Source organism: Excalfactoria chinensis, chromosome 4 (assembly GCF_039878825.1).
Source record: "Excalfactoria chinensis isolate bCotChi1 chromosome 4, bCotChi1.hap2, whole genome shotgun sequence".
Classification (NCBI taxonomy): domain Eukaryota; kingdom Metazoa; phylum Chordata; class Aves; order Galliformes; family Phasianidae; genus Excalfactoria; species Excalfactoria chinensis.
This window is the reverse complement of record NC_092828.1, coordinates 50,541,784-50,565,447: the sequence shown is the minus strand read 5'-3', so window position 1 is coordinate 50,565,447 and position 23,664 is coordinate 50,541,784. Positions and strand designations below refer to the sequence as shown.

At 35.4% G+C, this 23,664-nt stretch overlaps 1 protein-coding gene across 2 annotated transcripts in view; it reads left to right on the top strand.

Annotated features, from left to right (window-relative positions):
- The window catches only part of TBCK (TBC1 domain containing kinase), an 88,305-nt gene that overhangs the window by 24,308 nt on the left and 40,333 nt on the right, over window positions 1-23,664 (top strand). For both annotated transcript variants that reach the window (XM_072334520.1, XM_072334521.1), the window contains exons 5-20: window positions 570-643; window positions 1,219-1,360; window positions 2,582-2,642; window positions 3,908-3,969; window positions 4,900-4,961; window positions 5,607-5,755; window positions 6,689-6,827; window positions 8,307-8,406; window positions 9,864-9,913; window positions 10,266-10,395; window positions 10,904-11,002; window positions 12,143-12,205; window positions 13,258-13,384; window positions 13,919-13,969; window positions 15,341-15,424; window positions 20,003-20,088. In XM_072334520.1, coding sequence (XP_072190621.1) covers window positions 570-643; window positions 1,219-1,360; window positions 2,582-2,642; window positions 3,908-3,969; window positions 4,900-4,961; window positions 5,607-5,755; window positions 6,689-6,827; window positions 8,307-8,406; window positions 9,864-9,913; window positions 10,266-10,395; window positions 10,904-11,002; window positions 12,143-12,205; window positions 13,258-13,384; window positions 13,919-13,969; window positions 15,341-15,424; window positions 20,003-20,088 — 1,479 coding nt within the window. The remainder of the gene's footprint in view (window positions 1-569; window positions 644-1,218; window positions 1,361-2,581; window positions 2,643-3,907; window positions 3,970-4,899; window positions 4,962-5,606; window positions 5,756-6,688; window positions 6,828-8,306; window positions 8,407-9,863; window positions 9,914-10,265; window positions 10,396-10,903; window positions 11,003-12,142; window positions 12,206-13,257; window positions 13,385-13,918; window positions 13,970-15,340; window positions 15,425-20,002; window positions 20,089-23,664) is intronic.

The following is a 23,664-nucleotide window of genomic DNA, read 5'->3' as shown; positions in this document are numbered from 1 at the left end:
GGTGTTACATTTCTGCCTTTGCAGAATAAAATCAAACACCTGCAGAACATTTTTCGTTAATGTACATGTGGATACAGTTAAGGAGAGCAACATAATAATGAGTTGATGGTCAAGATTAGTGGAGGAGAGCCAGGCTAGCTAAATGGAAGAAGTGAGAGAATAGTGGGGCTGCTTATGGATTTCTGGGATTCAAATGGGATTGCAAAAAGATTTCAAAAAGGATTTATGTTCAAGTAGAATATTGAGCCTTCTTAAATGTACAGAGGATATACTGTAACTTTCGAAGTTCTGACTTGCTTGTCAGAACTCCACAGCAATTACTTCGTGCTCACAGAAAGTAAAAGCACTGGAAATAAGCACCTTACTAACTTGCAGTTGAGTTCCACTTAGAATATGAATCAAAAACATAAAGGGCTGACTTATAAGTGTCTGTCTCAACAGCTAATGCAGTTTGCATGAAAATGATTCTTTAAAAAAACTTAAATGCATATTCTTACTATGTCCAATACTGCTGCTCTTTTGTTTGTTTGTTTTGTTTGTTTGTTTTTAATTATTATTCTACTTTTCAGGGACATGTCAAGTTGGCTAAATTTGGTCTTTACCATATGACTGCTCAAGGTGTTGATGTTGATTTTCCTATAGGGTAAGAATATGGCTGCATAATATAAACATATTAGGGATATATTCATTTGGATACACAAAAATAGTAGTGATGTTTTCCTTTGAATCTTGTTTTCAGATTTTTTCTTTAATGTATTCTCATGAATGGTTGAAGGGATAAATGATATTTTAGATTTAGCGGCAGGTATGATGTGTAACACTTAGTTGTTTTGGGGTACTTTGGCTAAATCAAAGATTATTTGATGGGAATGATGATAATGTAGGAGAACAATAGATCTAGGATACTTTTATTTAATGTACTAGTGCTGAAATTCAATATATGTTTACTTTAAGATATATTGATATACTACTTTGAGAATTGAGAATTCCTCTTATAAAAGACCTAGTAATAAATATTTGATCTTTCATGTACTAAGCACTTCTGGAGTTGGGAGTGAAAGTGCTTCGATGTTTGTTTTGGCTAAATAGAACAATTTGCATTTCGGTATGAATTCTAATTTCTCAGAATGCAAAACAGTTTACTGTATCTAAGTTATCTGAATGGTAGATTTTTTTTGGATAAACAGATTATTACTTAATGTTACTGCGTTTTTCTAGGTACCCATCTTATCTGGCACCTGAAGTAATTGCACAGGGAATAGTCAAACCAAGTGATCATACGCAATGTGAGAAGCCTCTGCCTTCTGGCCCTAAATCAGATCTCTGGTCTCTTGGCATAATACTATTTGAGCTTTGTGTGGTATGTAAGAGGGTAATTTTCTTCATTGTGACTCTTGGGAAATAGTTATGTTAGTTATGATTGCACTTTACCTGTCACTTTACTCCAAATATCAGACTACATTAGCAATTCTACTTGATCAGTATTGGTGCTGGTTCAGGTTACTGCATGCATGTTGGCTTGCTATGAGTACGGGTGCTACCATGAGGGGCAGTTGCCTGTTAAGCCACAATGATGCAATTGCAAGGTCTAATTCTTAGCAAGTAGTAGCCTCTAAACCAAGAAATATCTCTGAATATTTTTTTACTTGCTTTAGTTATACTTCCAAGTGTGAGGTAGCCATTGGTGTCATGCCCTTGTTCTCTTTGAAAAGATTGAAAGTTTCAAAGAAATCTTTGAAAGATTTGAAAAGTTAATAAAGTTTCTTTGCTTATGAGAGCAGTATATCTACCTTATTACCAGAGCCTAAAGAGCTTCAGTAGGGAATAGAAGGCTTATTTGGAAAATGGTTATTTGGCTTTAGAAGCCAGCATCATCTTTACTATTTCTACATGGGAAATTGCACTTTTAAATTCAAAGACAACATTCTACACATAAGCAAGATCTAGCAAATACGTTAGTACTAATATATATGATCAAGAACATGTATGTAGTGAACCCATCAGGATGTTGGAATTGGACTCTTGTATATTCTGTGCTTCTCACGGAGTTCACAGATCACTTGTTATTACTCCTTTAAAACGTACAATTTCTTAAAATCCACTAAGGACATTTTGGAAATATTTTAGAAACCAAGTATAGATTATTTTTCATAAGGACTGTGCAATGCAAGCTGTGACAATCAAACATGTAATGAGCATCAATATCACTTTTGTTTATGAACATGTTGGAAAAAATAGTTTTTGAAAGCTGGTTGCTGAATAGCAACACATTTGTAGGCTTACTAAGGCAACGTGGGACTTTGTCATGCACATTACTTGTTCAGTTTGCATTTGTTCCAGGTAAGAGACATTATAAATGGTGTGTTTTTCTTTATGGTAGCATGAAACTGTGTCTGGTATATTTGATGTAAATGATATTTTGTGTTCTAATAGAAAGTTTCTTTAGGTCTTCCAAAAATAATTTTAGAAGCTCATTACACTGTCTGCATATAGAGGTGGATGCTATCTGTGTATGATATCTAAATATTTTGATGTAGTAGTATTGAATTTTTGATCTGATTTGATCATATTATTCATTTAGGGGAGAAAATTGTTCCAGACTTTGGAGATAGCAGAAAGATTAAAATTTGTACTTACTTTAGGTAAGTAGCACAAAACCAATTATTTTTTATTTTTTAGTTTCTGGACAGTGCTATAACTGGAGCTATGCAAGCTAGTCAGCTTGTGATGCTCAGACCTAAGGCACTTTACCTTTTGTCTGCTTCCATCTCTGGAATTCAAAATACATATGAAGAATAGTTGCTTGTGTAGGAAAGGGACAGAGATGGGTGCCAGCTAGAAGAACTGCAGAAGAGTCGTGCGTATGTTTGAGTATGGGCGAGATATGGAAAAGCGTGTTCAAGTAATTTTGTCAGTTAATTGTTGTTCTGTGTTGCAGGCTTCTCTGAAGTGAGTTAGGAATTGAGTAACACTAAAGAAAACCATCCTTGTAGTAGCAGGGATTGTGATCCCAGGCAGGGAAAATCAGGACTCAGGCAGGAAGACAGAAAATTAAAGAAGAGCTGAGAAGCATATTAATAGGATCTAGACTTTTGTTTTTGGCTTCATCTACAGAAAGCATTAAGCCAAAATTTCAAGTATGTAGTAATGTGAATGAATCTAGAATTGGGACTATTTTGTGGCATTTTAAATTTGTTTTGATGTGAATGTTGTGTATAAGCCATGAGGAAAGAACGTTCAGAATATGAAGCTTTAAGCATAAGTTGGTGAATTTATCCAGAACAAAGAGCAATACTTTTAAAGTCAGTTGCTGTCAGTACAAATATCTTTTTCATTGAGTACTGAGTACATTGGTGCTGAAATTCTTACTGTTTTGCTGTGCAGTTCATTAGCTAAGCTTTCTGAAGGGTTTGAATCTCCTTCAACTTGAATGCAAGTCGTTATTAAACTTCATCCACTGAAAAATGTTCACATCCGGACTTGAGATTCCTCTCAATAATGTGTTGAAGATAAGTTATAAAATACTGCTAGTACAATCTTCTAGTAGCAAGTAAAAATAAGTGCTTAGAGCTTCTGTGTGCAGGTATTTTTAATTATTATTATTATTATTATTATTTTTAATAAACACAAAGACTGAACTTATTTGGCATTCTGAATTACTAAGCCTGCCAAGAAGACTTTCAGGATAATATGATTTTCATTTCTGCTTTTGAGTGTTTACCCTCAGTTGATGTGGCAATGTCAATTTAATTAAAACAACAACAACAACAAAAAACCCAACTAAATAAAAAATAAAATGAAGTGTTCTGTTTGAAGGTGGAGTTTTATCTGATATCTTGATTAATTGGTGTCACTTTTTTTCTTGCTCTTTAACTTTTTTTTTATTGCTGTGTTTATTTTTTTGAAGGCTATGTAGATGATATTGTAACTGTATTAGCCGAAGAACACGGTTGCCTTGATATTATTAAGGTTTGTGAAACTAGTCTACTCTTATCATGCTATCTTATCCAAAACTCATTATTATTCTTGTGTTGCATAGGGTTTCATACATACATATATAGTTATATACATACATATTATATATTTTATATTTCATATGTGCAAAATATATATTAATATATAAAATCTTTGTACTTGCTCGCATGAAAGTAAACCTTTCTTCCAAACATGAAATAAATCACTATAAGAACAGATTATCTATGTAAATATATTAAAATATTGTAGTTAGTAAGAATATCAAAGTATACATAATAAAGTAAAAATAATTGCAATATTGTAATTATATATACAAGCACACGTTTTTAATGAAACCAAACTTTTCAAATTACTTGAATGCACTGCAGTATATTGCAAAGATCCTTTCAAGTACCCAGTGCCAGTAATGCTCATTCTCTCCTAAACTTACTGTCAGTCAAAGTTTCAATACTTGCTGGATTGTTCACTAAGTTGTTCATTTTCTTTAAAATGCTGAAGGTTTATTTCTTTCTACAAAACTCAGATCTTCCCCATCCACAAAGTTAATCACTGATTTTGGTGCCTATCTTGAATGTTTTGAAACACAGTACGAAAAGGATTGACTGTTACCAGAAGGGGGTTCCCAAGTATTGCCTTATTTCAAGATGGATACAGAATCTCTAGATTAAAAAATAAAAAAAAAAAAAAAGTATCTGTATATGTTGCTATGTGTCTAGACTTTTTTTCCCCATAGCCAGTGTAGGGAGCAGAATTATTTCCCCACACCATTTTGGTCTGACGCAGTCAACCTCATATGTGTGGGTATGAAATGTTATTGCTTTCAGAGACAATCCTGAATATTAGAAACTAAGTATGAGTTAAGCAGCTTGCTGAATTAGGGCAGTAATGAATGTACCTCCTCCATATTTTTTTCTTATGTTCCAGGATCTTCCTGAAAATGTTGTAACTCTGCTGAAAAAATGCCTTACATTCCAACCTTCTAAGAGGTAAGTATTCAATCCAAATGCTTTAATAAACTGCATTAGAATCAGAAGACCAGTTGCTGAACGTTTTTCGTAATACCAATGGCTTCTGCTATCATAGTGGATAGCTATTTCGTTTTAGTACTTTGCAGTATTTGAAAGAAGTGATTTGGAAAAAAAGATCAAATGTACAAATCTTTGTTGCAGAATGCTTTGGTGGGAAAGCTCTTCAGTCATATTCAGTTTAAGATTTCCCAGCTTTAATGATTCCATATCTGGATATTCATGAGAGTTAGGACTTTCTTCAAATCCCGTCTTTCAAAGTACCTTTTTATTATGGCAGTCTGCTAGTTTTCATCTGAAAGCTGAAGTAGGCTTCTGTTCTTCAGTCAGGGCTTTGCACTTTTTACTGTATTTGCTTAGAGAAATGATGAAAATAATTGCTTTGTATGTTCATTTCATTTCATGTGAGATATCAAGATAGTGCATAAACAGACTGCAGTATGTTACAAGTTATGAACTGAACAAAATTACCAGTTTTCTTTGCTTAAGAAAAAAGTCTAAACTTGGGCATAACTTACTAGTGTTTGTTACTGGGACCGTTTCTTACTGAAAGCAAGCACATCTTGGACATGCTTTACACTTGATGTTGTACTATCTTTACTGAAGGCCAACTCCAGAGGAATTGATGCATGACCATTTGTTCAGTGAAGTATCTTTGGCATACCCTCCCTTTCACAAACCTGCTGGTCTGTTCTCGTCCTCTCCAAGGTGTGCTACCTTAACACTGCCTGAAGACATAAGTCAGTTATGCAAAGGTAAAAGCAGATAGTGGGATAAAAATAGATAGTCTTTGGTTGGGGAAAATACAATATTTTTGAATTTTCTTTGAATGCATTATGAACTATTACATGGTGTAATATTCCATTCTTATAGTAAATTGTTTCATGGGTAGAGATGGAGGCAAACATAATTAAATGGGTTGCATTCAAATTAAAGGGTGGTATCTAGGTTTTTATGCTTTGGCCTCAAGAAATAAACAGTATTGTTAGTATTTGAGTTTACATTGAGATACCTGTATCATCTTCTGCCTTTATAATTCGGATGTGTGCAAGGTACTGATTTTTCACCCTCCTCCCCCCCCCCCCCTGATTGTATTGTCAATTAGAAGCTGAATTCTGTTAAGTTGATAGCAAGAGATTCTTTTTGGAAGTACTGGCTTAAAACTACAGTGTGCTGAAAGTTTTTAATTCCTCATTAACATTTTTGTTTGAACTCTGAGATACCTACATATTCAGAACATCTCATTGTACAGTTTTTGGGGACTAAGGTTTGATATCTTAGAATGTACATCGTCCCTGAAAGAAAGACATAGTAACTGCTCAGTATCATCAGTCATCAGTTTCTTATTTGTGCTCTTAATGCTAATGTGAACAAAATAAAGTGAGCTCTTTGTTTGGAAAAAAAATAAAAGTACAGAAAGCAGAAGTCCATCCTTCAACTTGTTTATCTGATTGTTTCTATTTTCTGGCACCAAGGCAAGCTGCAGAAGTTTTGTTTGTTTTTCTGATGCTTTCTGTAAACCTTCCCGCAAAATGAGGGTCACTTTTGCCTCTAACTTTGCATTGTAGTCTAGAACCTCTCAAGTGAGTAACTTTTCTTCAGCAAGATTTGTTTAGAGCGATAAGAAATACAAGCTGCCTACAAAGCTGCAAGCAATTTTTTATGAGGGTTTTTGTTTCCCCTTTTAGATGAAGATAATGATTACCTAGCAGAAAGATCAGTTGAAGAGGTTTATTATCTCTGGTGTTTGGCTGGAGGAGACTTAGAGAAAGAACTTGTCAACAAGGAAATCATTCGATCAAAACCACCTGTCTGCACACTTCCCAAGTAAGAAAAGAGAAGCACTTTAAGGGAAGGAGGATGTATGGAGAAATTACTGTGAAAGAATGTTTTGATTTGGTTTTTAGTTTCAACACCTGTGTACATTTTAAAAACATTTAAAACAACATTCTTAAACATCAGGAAATCATTTTACATCTTTTCCTAACCAGTTTAAGACATATTTGAACACTTCATGTTTGTTACTTACCTGCATTTCATTTTGTTTTCTGAAATCTGAAAAAAAAATTAAAAAAAATAGGTTAAGTGCTAAACAATGAACTGGAAGATCCTGAATTTATCATCCTTTCCATCATCATTAAACTGTGATTTGAAAAAACAAAAAGTCTCACTGTGCTTGAACATTATGTACTAATAAGTAATTCATTCTGTAGCAAATTCCCACACTTGGAATTGCATTTCACAGAGCAGCAGTGCTGAATGGTCAGTTCATTTCTTCAGCAGATCAGCTGATTTATATTTGTATATGTATGTTTTTCTTTTAAATACATAGTTCTAAGAATTGTAGTGCTGTTACAGAATTGCTGCTTCTATCTTCCTGCTGCACATGTTGCAATTTGATGCAGCATTTTTAATATTTTGATCGCTTTATCCTACATATTGATACTAACAAACAGAATTATCTGTTCATATAGATCAGTTTGCAGGGTCTGGGATTCAAAGTCACAAAAACAACCAGAGTGCAGAATCTGGGGGCGGAAAATAGTAAAAAGGGCTTGATCTTCAGTGGTCACATAAGGGTGAAAGTAGTGTGACATTTTGAGGTACTGCTTGCTTCTGTACACTTAGGTGAAAGCTTGGGTTTCTGAATTCTTGGGGATAACAGTTTTAATGTAAGTATTAAAAAGATGAAGTGTCCATCTAAAAATGTAATCTTACTCTATCTTTTAAGTCATCCTGAGTATGTTAGCTTAGCTCCTAGAGATCAGTTTACAGTCTGCTTTAAAATATCACCAAACAGGCAACTTGTGTATACTCTTTCTTGGTTGCATTTGTTAGTTCCTTTGATTAAAACAAATAAGATCTGGGTTCGATTTTTTTTTATTTTTTTGGGGGGGAGGGGGAGGGCTGGTGGTACAGGGAGGGTGGGGAATGGCTTTTAAATGACAGTGCTACTTTATTTTTGGTTGTCACATTAAATGGCAGTCATGGTCTCTGCCTGCTCAAGAAATAAAAGGGAGTATTAATCTCGTATCTCGTTAGTCTTCCTTTGTGTGCAAACTAGAGTTGTGGAAAACCTGAAATGTGCATTTTTAAACAAGCTGTTTGAATAATTTAAGGTGATTGTACATTCCCTTGATAGCAGGTTTCATGCCTTGCAGAGTCGATGTGTTATACTTCTAAGAGCTAGTGTTTTGTTTTAAAGAAAAAACTGATTGAAGTAAGATATTTATTTATTTATTTATTCTTAACTCAAATCTTTTGTTATAGAATGACCTGAAAGCTATTTTTTCTTCTGTTTTGAAGCTTTGTGTTAGAAGATGGTGAAAGCTTTGGGCAAGGACGAGATCGAAGTTCCCTTCTAGATGATACAACTGTGACTTTGTCTCTGTGCCAGCTCCGAAATGTAAGTAGGATTCTATACACGGCTGCATGTGTCCTTGCTGCAGAAACATTTGTTTAAGGCAAATATGGAGCAGCTCCTACTGCTGTTCTTAGAACAGGACAGTGTTATTGATTCTCAGAGATTTCCTGGTGTTTGAGGTCAGTTTTGATTTATGCCATCAAATTATATTTCCCATAAAAGCTTATTAAATTTGATTCATCTTCCCATCCTCCATCCCCATATTTTTACTACTTGCTTTTTTCTGGTGAAGCTGTAATACTTTGGTAGCACCTGATGTTCTGCATAATTGCTGAACTGCGTGGCACTGTGAGTGTCTTCTTTCATTCTTTTCTTCCTGTAGGTGTCTCACAGATTCAAAAGAACAGTTCAATTCAGTTGCAGCTCCTTAAGATCTTTATCCTTGGAGCTGAATGCCAAACATTCAGTAGTTTACTGCCAAGCTTTGGAATATATAGCTATTTATTTGTGTTTTACATTATGCAATGCCTACTTTAAAGGTAGTATACATCACAGCTTCTAGTTCTGTTCCTATAGAAGGGCAGATTTCATGGCTTTATTTTCAACTTTTTAATCAGTAGTTTCTGTACTGGTGCCTTTGTGTGTAAATGCAGCAGCAAATAAATGCATGCTGAGTTTTTATTTTGGGGAGGATACTAGTGAGAGCCTTACAGTGTTAGATGAAATAAGTTTTTGAACTTAAGCAATTCTTCAAACGGCTTTTGTGGTGCAGAGCATGATGTTTGAAATCAAAAGACAATCAGGTCTGAATGAACCGACAGTGAACTGTTCTGTCACCCCCAGGAGGTGCAGCCTGTGTGCTGTATGCCTTTAAGTTAGAAATCGAAGTGCAAAGCAGAGTACTGCAGGGAGGATAATATTAAACATTAATCACGATGCAGCAAAGATATCTGAAAACTTTAGTCAAGAATCCAGGTACACTTGTCTGTCACCTTTTCAGAGACCGTCTGTAATTCTGTGCAGCTTTCAGATGCTGATAGAAAAATTAACTCAAATTTGAATAACTGTTGAACTGATTAAAATAAGCAAAACCAAGTTCTGTAATTGCTTTGCAGCTACTTAGATGAAAAGTCCATATAGAAAAATGAGGGAAAGAAGGAAGCAGTAGTAATACTGTTGATTGATTAATTCATGGCCCATAGAAGCTTTTTTTGTGTGTGTAGAAAGTAGGCTTTGCACATGAGACAAGAAAGTTCACTTCAGATGGAGGACATTCCACAAAGTCTTAAGAAAAGTTTGTACTAGGAAAACTTTCTTATCCTGAAGATTGTTTGTTTCCTTATTGATTGAGAACTGAGCTAATGCTTAGACAAGTGTCAGGGTGAACTATTAAACTTAGAAGTGACTTAAGATTTAATTGTTTTCAGATTTTACTAAATATTTTCGCATGAATTCTGAGCAGCATTCTGATAATAAATTTTCCTTATTCTTCATTTCAGAGACTGAAGGATGTTGGTGGGGAAGCATTTTATCCATTACTTGAAGATGAGTAAGTGTGTGTAAATTTGTACCCATCTAGGTGACCAAATGTTGCAGTGTTAGATTTGAATAGTGCATTGCACAGCTAGACAGCTGTCTTCCCAGAGCAAACCTTACGTGTCCTTGTTTGGCCCTTTAAATCATTGAGAGCTGATAAGTTCACCAATGCAGAGCACCTAGGGCCCTGAACCCAAACTGAAGTTTTTAACCTTTTTCCCTGTGCTGTGAATCAGTTTTTTGTTCTGAATATTTGAAATGATCCATTTATATTTCTGACTCAAAAATGCATTGCTGAATATTTATTTTGCACTTTGAATTGTATATTTTGCTCTTTACTACTACTATTCTAATTCTTTTTCCAGCCAGTCGACTTTACCTCATTCAAATAGCAGTAGTGAGCTGTCTGCAGCTGCCAATCTACCTCTGATCATCCGGGAGAGGGACACAGAGTATCAGCTAAACAGAATTGTTCTGTTTGACAGGCTGTTGAAGGTATGCGATCTCTCTGATGTTGGTTAATTGGATTTGGTTTGCTAATTAGAGGGTATTTGAAGGACACAGTAGTTGAGAAAGGAAGCAGAGATGCAAGCAACAACATTGGAGAGGAGGGAGAAAACTCTTACAAAAGTATGAGAGAGTAGAAATATGAGAGCTGCTGCTAATAACTGCTATTTATTCAAGAAACTAATTCTGTAAAAAAAAAAAAAAACAAAAAAAAACCAAACACACCAGTTTTAATGATTTGGATTGCTACATTTATAAGTTCAATATATACCAAAGCATATAAATGCATCTGTATGGAGCAGTGGGTATTTCAATATCTAACAGTCATCTGCCGTCTAGGTCTTCCAGTTAGGAATGAAACTTACATGATACAAGACTTGCATTCCCTGTCTAATGACAGAATTTTTCCTCTGTGGAAGCTGCCTTCCCAGTGTTGGGATTAGATATGTTTCAGTTATGTGCTCATGTTTTTGCTATTTATCTTTTCTTTTTGAAGGCCTACCCATATAAAAAAAACCAAATCTGGAAAGAAGCCAGAGTTGACATCCCTCCTCTGCTGAGAGGCATAACCTGGGCTGCTCTGCTGGGTGTTGAGGTAAGGGTGATTGAAGGCAAACTGCAGAAATTTCAGTGTTGACTGGGGATGGAATTGGGTAGGAATAGAATGGACAGGGAAGCTGGAAAGATAGTGAAGTTTTGGCATTAGAATTGGTGCAGATTTAAACAAAAGGATGCATAAATTAAAACAATATTCAGATGCGTTCTTGATTCTAACATTATTATGTATCAAAGAATATTGGCTTTGAATGCCTTTATATTTAATTTCGATAATGGGATAGAAAAATAATGGACATACACTAAAATTTTGCTACAGTGATTAAATACAACTGCTGGTTAACTTGTTTGTTTGTTTAAATTAGTTTTGACAAATGCAGTTATAGTCCTTCTGCCCCAATAAGCAAAAGCTGGGTGAAACAGTGTATAACGCAGCAAATGTATTTTATTTCACCTACTATCAAATACATGTATTCTAAGGATTGGAGAAAAAAATAAATGTAATTCTTCTGAACTAGAAAGGACTGCCCTTGAAATGGGGACATCTCTTACTTGACATCATTTACTTGACAACTCAACTTTTACATCTGTTCTGCTTGCAGTCCTCTGTAGTGCAGCAAAGAGATTCTTGCAGGTTACACATCCTGAGTTTTAGGATGTTGCTTAGGATGTGATCTTATGAGTATCTTACCATATGACAAAAAAAGCTGTAAGGAAAAGAGTTAACTGGTGGTCAAGAGTGTATCCTGGCCCTTAGGAGATGAGTTCAGTTTCTTCATCAACTTACTATCTGTACAATGCGAGTAGTCCCATGACACCAAGGTGCATTTGACAGCAGTACAAGTATATTTTGAGGTTAAATTGGAAGTTTCAGTTAACTTCAAAATAGAAAACTGGATCAAGTATATTCCTTCCTTTATAAACCAGAGAAAGTGACTGAAGTTAGTGGGAATACGACTGAAAGTCCTATGCATCCTGAGTTACACTCAGAGGAAGATTTTGTTAAAATCCATCATTGAGAAATTCTCTGTGTTAGGGAAATGCACTAAAATAGTTTTCAGAAAAAATGTTGATAGCTGGAGCATTTGATAAAAATGGCTGTTGTATATTGGCATGTACATGACACTATGCTGTTACATTGGTCAGGGCTTTCTAATTAAAAATATTCTTCCACATTTAGGGTGCCATTCAAGCAAAATATGATGCCATTGATAAAGACACACCAATTCCTACAGACAGACAGGTAAGATTTCCAGTTTTTACTGAATACTGTTGCCTGTAGTAATGCAAAGTTCTTTTCAGCCAGTGGGTGTCATTTTTGTCTATGACAACAAATGTGTTTGATAATACTGGAAGGTTTCCCCTGCCCGCTAAGCTTTCTCATGCTGTTGCAAGAATCTTGCAAAACAGATTGGGCCCATTAGTTTAACTCAAAGTAGGTTATAACCTCTGATGAACAAAAATTATCTTTCACTTCAGAATCATGTTTCTGTTGCAACAGCAAACAGTATAATGAGCAGTATTATGATTCTGTGATTACTGATGTGTTGTTAAAAGTTCTGTTTTTATCAGTTCTTTTTTGTGCCTCTTGGAGCTGATGCCAGATAGGGTCAAGTACCCTGGCATTCTGTAACAGTAAGATGAACTGTACAGAAATGAGTTCTTGAGCAATTAAATTCTCCAAAAAGTATTACCGAATGTAAATAATCTTCACAAGGAACAGCTGTTCTATCAGATGGCTGAACTAAATAGATTTAAGTTTTCTGAGGTCTTTGATTATATTATGCTGTAGGGGGAAAAAAAAAAAAAAGGGAAAAAAAGAAAAAAGAAAAAAAAAAAAAAAAAAAAAAAAAAAAGGTGGTACTAGCACCTGAAATGAACCCAGCACTTTGGCACAACAACCCCAGGTAGCTATACAGGCTTGGGGCAGTGGCTGGAAGACTGTGTAGAGGAAATGGTTGGACTGGGTGATCTTGTAGGTCTTTTCCAACCATGTTAATTCAGTGATTCAGAAGTCAAGTTAGAAAATTGTGTAGTTGTAATGTGCTGTTATTTTGTTTTTAGAATTTGTCTGCTTTTATTTATTTAAAAGCCTTCTTTTAAAAGCAGCTCTTAGAACCCTGTCCCCCTTTCAGTTAATGGGCCTGAGAGTGATAGGAGAAACAAATCGTGATTTTGATGATGATCCGACTTCAGTTGTCTGGTTAACTTCCACCTCTATTATTGCACAACTGCTGTAGTACTATTTCATTTACCCTGGTTTCTTTCTATATTGTGTGTTTGGCTGTGATACAGATTGAAGTTGATATTCCTCGTTGTCATCAGTATGATGAATTGCTGTCATCACCAGAGGGTCACGCAAAGTTTAGACGTGTATTGAAGGCCTGGGTTGTTTCCCATCCTGATTTGGTGTACTGGCAAGGTGAGTTTGAGTAATTAGCAAGGTCAGATATTAATAGGAAAGCTATGTCTAAAAAAAAAACAAACAAAAAATCTTATTTGGAGGACTTCCATTTTCTTTCTTTTTAAGAATGAATATGTGAATTACTGCAAATTTATCTCCTAGTAATTTATATTTAATTTGTAATGCCAAATTGACTACCTCTTTCGTATGTTTTTCAGAAGTTTTGATCACTTCATTTAAAAAAACTGAAGTCTGTTTCTTTCTGCTGATCAATTCAGAGATAGCGCTGCAGAAACTACTGGGTGATTTCTTAGGGCTGGAAATTGGATTTCTTTAAAACCATGACAGAATAGTCAATTCAGCACTATCACTTTAATAAGTTTAAATCCTCTTTGTGTGTTGATTTCGTACTTGTTCTCAGCATTGTGTGAAACCTGGCGTTGCAGGTATTAGAAAAGTATGCAAGTGTCATGGTTAAGTTATTATGTTGAATAAGACAAATTCATTAAATGAGATCTTTGTGATATTTCTTCATGGCTCTTTCCTCTTTAGGTCTCGATTCTCTTTGTGCACCATTCCTATACTTGAATTTTAACAATGAAGGTGAGTACTTTTTTCTACTTGGAGTGAGGGGAAGGACAATCTGTTCATCTAGTTGTCAGCCGATATTTGTGCACCACGTATAGATGAAAACTTTCTTTAATAAAAGGGAATTTTGAAGCCATTTTTGCCATGACTCAAAAGAAATGATCACAAATAGCTATAGAAAAACAAGAAATGCATATCTAGTACTTCTCAGTGAAGCTCTGGATTAGCTTTTTGTAATGTGAATGTATTTTTTTTTGTTAGCCTGTCATAACCATTAACTGTACAGATGAGCAGTATTCAGAAAAGTTGGTGTTGGTCTTAAGTGCCTAAAAGCTAATCAGACCAGCTTTAGACTGTGATTTCTTCAGAAAAGACCTAGTCTAACTTTCTGTTTTCTTGTACACGACTTTTTTCGTAATGTGTGTGGGTAAGAGCTAGTTCCTCAGGACAGTAACTCTTACTGTGTGCCTACTGTGCACCTTTACATATTTCCATCAACAGGTTTTTCTTGCTCCTGAACACATCTGTATGGTTTGATTCTGTAACCTGTTTTGTTTTTTTTCTTATTGAAACAAGGTAAGATAGTGAGAATTGCAATTCATTGTGTCCTGGTTTACTAATTTAATTGAATACATCTGGCTCAGATAATTAAATGATGGTCTCAATGCCATAAAAGTTGCAAACTAGAGTTCATTTATAATGAATGCTACAAATATGATGCTTTGCTTATCATTTCCAAAATGGTAAACCATTTATGACAATTTCTATTCTCTTACTAAGACTTCTTGTCAAATCAGTGGTTTAACAACGTGGCTAAGAGCTGTATTAAAGTAGGTAGACTGTCTCTCAGACAAATTTCCAGGTAAAAATTACGTTCTGACCTTCTAATCTCTACATGGTATATATGTGAGCTGCTGAGAAGTATTGTTATAGCATTCTACTGTTGTTTTCTTGTGAATTCTGTCTTCTTCAGACTCTGAGCTGAAGAAGGAGATCAAATGAGAGTCTTATGGGGAGTAAACTGGGTCTAAATTCTATGGGAGAAAACAGAAGAATGCAACAGTGCAGTTGTCTGAAACTGTACCTTCTAGCACTTTGTTCTATCAGGGAACCTTTCCTTTCAATACAGACATCACTATGGCTTTGTCATTAAGAATTATGCAAAGAAATGGGAACAAAGAGCGTTCAACCAGATTTGTCTTGATTACTTAAGTGATAGAAGCTTTTAAAATTCATTAAAGAGAGTTGTGCACTTTTTATGTTCCTTTACAATCATTTTTCTCTATGGATTGATTTTAAAATGTGTGCCTTTTATCTGCTTAATAATAAACACTTTTAGGTGTACTTGTATTTCTGTTTCTCCATCCATTTTTCTAATTCTTTCAGCTCTGGCATATGCCTGCATGTCTGCTTTTATACCCAAGTATTTGTATAACTTCTTTCTGAAGGATAATTCTCATGTTATCCAAGGTAAGTAAGTGCCTTTAATTTTTTATTTGTTATAAGAGGGGTCCAATTAAGTTTGCATTTATAAATAGCTTTTTCAAGTGGTTATAATTTAGGAATATGTTGTCGAAATATTCACCTGTCTTTCAGAAGGTTTATGTGAGATTTTAAAACAAAGCAACTAAAAAGCAAAACCAGCGAAAACCACTAGCAACTGTGCAAGAAAAGTGGGAACAAGATAAACAGGTAAAGGCTTGGGCTTAGTACAATGCTATTTGCACAGGGAGGTGAAAAAGGCTCCATGTAGTTTCCAAGTTCACAGAATCACAGAATTATCCAGGTTGGAAAAGGCCTAGAAGATCATCTAGTCCAACCATTACCAATACTTCCCAGCTAAATCATATCCCTCAACACAACATCCAAACGTTTCTTGAACACTCCCATGGTCGGTGACTCTACCACCTCCCTGGGTAGTGAATTCCAATGCCTGACTACCCTTTCCAAGAAGTAATACTTCCTAATGTCCAGCCTGAATCTCCCCTGGTGCAGCTTGAAACCATTCCCTCTAGTTCTATCACTGATTACACGAGAGAAGAGGCCAACCCCTAGCTCACTACAACCTCCCTTCAGGAAGTTATAGAGAGCTATAAGGTCTCCCCTGAGCCTTCTCTTCTCCAGGCTGAACAAATCAGCTCCCTCAGCCGCTCCTCATAAGGCCTATGCTCCAGACCCCTCACCAGCTTCGTAGCCCTCCTCTGAACGTGTTCCAGGGCCTCAGTGTCTTTCTTGCAGTGAAGTTGAGCATCAATTGATTATGCAAAGTTGTAAGATGAGGAAAAGGTCTTTACAGTGTTATATGATTAAAAACTGAACAGCATGATTTTAATCACATGGCTGTTACAGGAACTATCTTTACAATGAGGGGCAGTAAAGAGCAGGAACAGTACAAATTCAGAACTCTGAGAAATTGCCATTCAGTTACTTAGAAACTTGAGAGGAGTTTTCTACTGAAGAGAATACAAGACAGGATTTGGATATTTATGAGGAAAAATGTTGCATAGTTGGGTCTTCAACAGCTCTGCAGGTTTCTCAGAGAAAATCAAACAATTGCTGGGAGGTAAATGTCTGTTCTACCTAAAAATTAATTGGGAATTTCAAGATACAGTGAAGGAGTTGTCTGGGACTGTTAACCCACCTTACTACTGGCCATGTTGATTAGGTAATTTGTCTTGTAAAACAATTTTTAAAAACAGAAAGAATCTATTTGAAAAGCAGTTGACAGTAGCATGTTATCAAGTAGTGGTTTTCAGAAATTCGCTTTCTATATAACTTGTGAAACTTCTTAACTTTGACACAGTATCTGCTATTTCTTTGTCTTTAAAAAGAAAAAGGAAAATAAGAACTGGTCAACCAAATATTGTTAGACATAAAAGCAGTTAACATATTCTATAGCAGAGAGAGAGATAACATGAGGAGCAAATTTAGGAGACTTTCTATATAGAAGACTACAGATGAGACACCATTGTGGTGCTTAGCCACCTACTGACTTAAACCACACAGTCATTCAGTCAATCCTCACTGTTCCCAGTGGGAAGGGGGAGAGAAGTTGGCAGGGGGAACCATGAAGTAGAACTCATAGGTTGAGATAAAAACTATTAACTAAGTTAGAAAAAAGAACAATGATAGCTATAGTCATAACTGTTATATATATGGAGGTATATAAGAAGTGGTGCACAAGCAACTGCTCATCACCGCACTGCTGATGCCCAGGTAGCCCACTAAGCAATGGAAGAGGATGAACTGAAGTCCCAGTCCCTTCAAAGCTCCTTCCACATGATGTCACATGGTGTGGAATATTCCTTTGGTCACTTTAAGTCAGCTATCCTGATTCTGTTCTCCCAGCTTCTTGGGCCCTTGTGTGAGAGCAGTCTTGGCAGTGTACAAGACCACTTAGCAGCAACTACAAATATCAGTGTGTTATCAGTAATGTCTTTTCCTAGAACCAAAACATAGCATCATATCAGACTCTGAAAAAAAGAATTCTGTCCCAGCTGAACCTAAGACAGACATTATGAACTGGCTCTGTAAAATAAGCAGTAGTTTGAAAAAGTGATTCAAGAAAACGTTTGCATACCTTTTTTTCTTCTGTGAAGTAAGAAAAAAAAAAGGGGGGGGGGGGGGGGAGAAAGATGAAGATGAAGAGTTTAGTGTATTATATTGGATGGTCCTTTGAAGCCAACTGCTTCAGACGTTAAGATTAATAACTTGGTAAGGGTTTTTCTTAGGGGAGTATGTTCTTAGATAAATAGTAATAATTTTGCTCTCCAGAAGTTCCCTACTGCTACTCCCATGGTACTTTACAAAAATATCAGCTGACATGAGAAATACAGTTCAGTGGGATTCTGTAAAATAAAGTAGTGTAGGCATTTCCAAGTCACTTTGCAGCATCTGTTGTCATCTGGACCTCATATGATTCTTTCAGTATTCTAACTTAATCCTTTCTTGGCACTTCTGTCAAACAACAAAGTATAAACATAATTGAAGGAATTTTATTTTTTTATAATTTTCCTCCTTAACTGGGTTGAAAGTGTCAGGAATGCATCACTTGATTTCTTACTTCAGTACTGGCTGCCTTGTAGCCTCTGTATGGAGGCTGAGAGAAGGAATTGTTAAAATTACAAAGTTCAAAATACTCATATCTGAGCCAGTCCTAAACAATGAATGTAGATGTGTTGTTTTCCTAAGCACGCTGGGTGTATTTTTTCACATGATATAGGGAACAAGAGCAGCCAAAAGTGAACACATGATTATGCAAAGCAAAACAACAACAACAAAAATTTTAATGAAAGTTTAGCTGACAGCAGTTGGTTGGACCCAAGTTATAATGTTTTTCTGAAGGCTTGTGTGCCTTCATTAAAGACAACTTAAAATGCTGTATAATCCCACACAGCAATTATATTTCATGAGACGGGCTAGTAAAATAAAGATGGTATTTGTCAGCCATGTAATATAGCTGTAAAGAATGACCATGGGCGTGAATTTTCATGTTAAAATAAGTGTGCTTCTGAGAAACTAGTTGCGAAGTCATTTCATCAGCGCACAGATGAGTGTGCAAGATTGTGTAGAATTACTGGTTTGCTATACTTGACTTTTTAATACTGGCTATTTTATGAAGATATAACTGATACAAAGCGTGCCTTTACAGATGCAAGGTTTTAATTTCATTTAGGGGTCAGCACGTGCTGAGATACACATTTAAAATACAGAATCCATAACCTGTGTGCACATAAATGAGAATTTCTTTGTCTAGTGATTGAGGTAACATATTGGAGAGAGATGTAAATAGCTCTGAAGTAGTCTGGCCTTGGTGAAACAGAACTTAGCATGGGTCTGTTTGCCCACTTAACTACACAGCAGGATGCTGCCAGGACATCTGTGATATGACAAAGATGCAGTATCAAAGGGAAGAGGCTGGCACTCCTGAGATGCCTGATTCCCAAGTCAGTAATGCCTTAGAGGTTTGGTATACTATGACTTTATCTTTCCAACTTAAAACAAGTTAAGTAAAATTCTGAAGGAGGTTCAAGGGTTCCTAATGTTTACCATAACTTACGTTGAAGACTTGGGCATCTTTTTCCTTTTTGTATAATTTGCAGTAGGTCTGTGACTTGTTTCCTTTGTGTTCTTACAATGAGAATATGGTTTATGAATTCCCTTGAGATAGAATCACAGCTTTTAACATTTCTAATCCTAATATGATTACTCTACAGAATGATTGTTCTTAACTTTGCGTGAGCAGAACTGGGAGCAGAGTAACATTCCCTGTCTGTCTTCCTTCACTCAGCTTGCTGTCTGGGCCCTAATTACTGTGTGCTTGAGAGCTTAGAGGAAAAGCAATTGCCATCTGTTATGAAATTGCAGTGTTACTGACTCTTCATCTTCTTTCTAACAAAGCACATGACAATAGGAACAAAACTAAGAAAGGGTTAGTCTGTCAGGTCTCTGTTCTGTTGTCTGTTTCTGTTCCAATTAAAAGCAAGTGCTAATTGGACCACTTAATTAAATTGTACCCTTCAGCATGCTGTGCTGTGCTGAAGGTCTATTACATTTTATCTTTTGATGAAAGTATTTTCCCCTCTATTTCAGAAAAGACAAGTTAAGAGGTTATTGGTGATGCAAATACTACCTTAAAGCCTCATCAACTTCTACGTGACAAAATTTAATGATTGAAAATAAATACAATTGTTGCAATCAAGGAGTGTTTCACTCAGTTTGGGTCTTAAAATTCTTGAAATATTCTTGTTTGAACTTGTTTTGATCAATATCTTGTGGCTCATATTCATATGAAAAATCTTTAATTTTGCATTTCAAGTATATATCACAACCTGATTGTGAATCAAGCAAATCATTGAGAGATGTTAAGGAAAATGAAAGTGTTTCTTACTCTGTTTAGAATGTAATAGTGACAAGGAGTGGTATTAATTTGCTGTTCTATTTTTTGTTTTAAGAATGTGTCCTTTCTTTCCTATAACTACCATTCAAACAACAGGATGTGTTGGCTTGTGTTTTTGACAGTGATCTTGAATTTGTTTGTTATTTCAGAGTACCTAACAGTGTTTTCTCAGATGATTGCATTCCATGATCCAGAGCTGAGCAACCACCTTAATGAAATTGGTTTTATTCCTGATGTAAGTGTTGATCATTCTTCTAAATATTGCTCAAAGTAAAATAAGGAAACATTAGGACAGTTAGGGTAAGATGCTTTTCAGAACTGTCTTGGCAGCATTTTACCTGGAGATTTGCTTATTAATGAGATTTTCTGGGTATGCCATTACAATGGTTAAGTTTTGATTACCTCAGTCTGTGCCCTTCTGTTGACATGGTACATACGATAAAGATACTGCTAATAAGTTGTTTTAGCTTAGATTGATCTTAAAATGTGTATGAAATTGTTTTTTTTTAAATTTGAACTAGTGTACAAAAAAAAAAATGTGGCTGAGAATGGCTAATAGAATTTTTTCTAACATCTAATTAAAAGCTGTTGATTAACCCAAAGACATGTTAATTTACAAATAATACAAAGAGCATGTGCAAGTGATGGTTAATCCATAGGTATGTCATGTTCTGGAAAATGCTTAACAATTACATGTTGGAATCTATCAGAAACATTGGAAAGAGCACAGCTTGTATGCAAGTTTTATCCCTTCATAATAAGTCTACAAGAGAAAAATGATAACTGTGGTCATATCCAAAATGTAGTAGAGAGAGCTATGATGAAAAAAAATAAAACAAGGCCACCTTTATAGGGCCCCACTATTACCTATTACCACAAACAGGGAAGCTTTTTTATTCTTCGTTTAGAGCCATGTATAGCCTAGAAAGCCAACATAACACTCTCTCAGGTGGGAAGGCCAAGCCTGTGAAAATTATTTGTTGCATGCCATATCTGCCTAAATTTGCTTCAAAGTGGGCAGATGCTCATTAGTACTGTTTACAAAGATTGTAATGGAAAAAAAATTGCATATACCTTTCACTTCTAAAGGCCTTCTTAATGTAATAATGTTTATAATATAAATGTAAAAGAAGATACTGTGGCATTAAAAGAAGCAGGCAAAAGTAAAACCCAGTGTATTGTGATATAATCTGAGATGTTTAGAAGCTGCTTCCTGTATTGCTTATAACCCACATATGAAGATGAGAGAATGGTGGGGAAATGGGAGAATATTCAGATGTTGAAAGCCTGTAGATTTGAGGACAAGATAAAGGACATGGTTAAGTTACTGGGGAAGAATCAAGTTTGCAGCATCGCCGTGTAAATGCACCTGTTATTTATTTGCTCTAATAAACTCTCAAAATGAAAGTCAGATTGAAACAGATGGAATAGTTAAAAATCACTTTTTTTGTACGTTAGTTTTTTTTGTTCGTTTGTTTTTAGTGGTAGTCAGTGAACAGCATGTAGTCAAATGTGAGCCTTGTTTCTCAAGTGTTACAGTCTAGAAGAGGAAATGAGTAGGTAATGCAGCAAATAATTTCAAAACAGGAGTACATTTAAAAATAAAAATGAAAAATTTTGCATTTGAATACCAATGCTAATTCTAAAATTACCACTAACCTCCAAGGAGAAGTTGGCCTTTCTAAAACCTACCATTAAAAAGAAAAGTTTTGCCTTCCAGATTATTGGGAGAGGTGGTTTGTTTTTGTACCTCTAACTGCACAGGATCTATCAAGGTGAAGGATGTGCACTTCAGTAATGAGATCAGAACCAGAGTTTTGTGCTTGAGTACTAATCCTATCAAAGTAAACTCTGATTAATCTTTCATCATCAAAATGCAGGCTCCTGCTGCAGGAAAGATTGTGTTTTCTGGCACCCTCCCCATTTGCTTTGGGTCATGTAGCTCTCAGAATATTGAACAGTGCTGAAACTCCAATAATTATGAATATTGTTAGCTGATGTGGTGCCTGGATTAAGTGCATTGCAGTGGTTTGTGTGATTTACATGTAAATAGAGAGATACTCATGGTGAATCTCTTAGTTCTTTGCTCGCTGTCCTCTAGTTGATAATCTCAACCACTCTGTATAATATTTTGTAGCATCTGTTCTGTATTCTACTGAATAATTCTGGTATAAAAAGCAGACTATTTTAAACTGAAGGGAAAAAAAATGCTACTTTACTAAAAGGGTAGCTATAGGCATAAATTATTGTAAATAGCTTTCACCTGCCTAGTGTGGATGCTAGGCACAGTTGTTGGCAGGCCAGTAAAAGAGATGACAAAGTCTGATTGTAGTTGCTTAATAAGCTGCTGTCTCAGGCTTAGTTTTGCTTTCATGATGTGCAGGAGATGCTGTTAATATGGCTTCGTCTAACTGAGCAATGAAAATCCTGTGATTGAAGTACTTCATTTCCATTCATCTCTTCTGTTACTGTTAGATAGTGGTGAATATAGGGAGGAGATGTTTTGCTTGTATTATGATCTTGTGAGAAAAGTGATCATTCTTCAAATTCTGTGTAGGTGCATGTAGGTGGGTAGAATCTAAATTTAAAGTTGTTCTCAAATCTGAAATATCTTTAGAAACAAAAGCCTCTCAACCTGAATGTTTTGTGAAACTACTGTCTTTACAGCAGAAATCTCATCTTCTATAGATAAAAACATGTCAAGCTCACCTTCCAGAGAAGTCAAAGGATGAAAATAATGCAGGCAGAAGTAAATAACAGTAAATTATCTTGGAAAAGGCTTTCATTGGTATTTGAGTCTATCTTTCCAGGAGGTTTGAATGTCTATTTCAGAAATAGACTGTTCTCCTGTAGTTATTGCCTAACTTCACCCTGTTGAAAAACCCTGAACTGAGTCTTCAAGCTTGGGTTTTGAGCAGTTTATCGTAGCAGAGCACTATTGGAGAAGGAGCTTCAGCTAGGGATATTGGAAAACCTGAGTATGAAACAAAGTGGAAGGAGAACAGATTTCACTTTTAACTAAAAAACAAAACAAAACAAAACAAAAAAAACAACAACAAAAAACCAAACAAACAAAAAAAAAAAAACCAACATGATGGTTTTATTCAAATTGTTCTTCATATGTAAGAGATGTCCTGGTACTTAATTGAAAGTACCAAAGAACTCCTATGTTACTAGCAAAGCAAAATGGTAATTACAGCATTGCTGAACTTAAGGTCACTCTAAAAAATTAAGTATTGACTTTGAAAGTTTTCATTTTAATGTGACTTATTCCCAGGTTATTCCAGTAGTTCAAATTCTGCTTTAAAAAACTCAGTGTAGTTCAGAAACATACGTAACGTTAAATGTGAATAAAAGTCGCAACCTTATTATGTGTCATGCTTCTATAGTAAAGGGTTTGAAACCTTTTTTTATTACAGAAGTGTGGTAAAATGCTGTTCTAGCTAATGATTGCTAGAGGGCAGTGTGTACTAATAATGTATTAAAAATGCAGTTATTTAACTAAAAATATTTTGTATCCTGTTTATTTGAGGACTTCAAGTCTTTGCAGTTCTTTTTCTCATCTTTGTTTTTCAGTTTGACCTGCATGGTGAAATAATACAAATGCTGTCCTTTCTGTGCTTACTCAATAATAGTAATCATAACCTCTTTGGATTTGCCTAGACCTTCTGATCACAGAATATTACATTTATGATAAGAAGAGAGGAAAATCTCTTAAAATAATAAATAAATATTACCCGATACCTTCTAACTAAAATGGTTTGATTTGCTTTTCATGTTACCATTGATAGGTTTAGTGAGGATGTTTTAG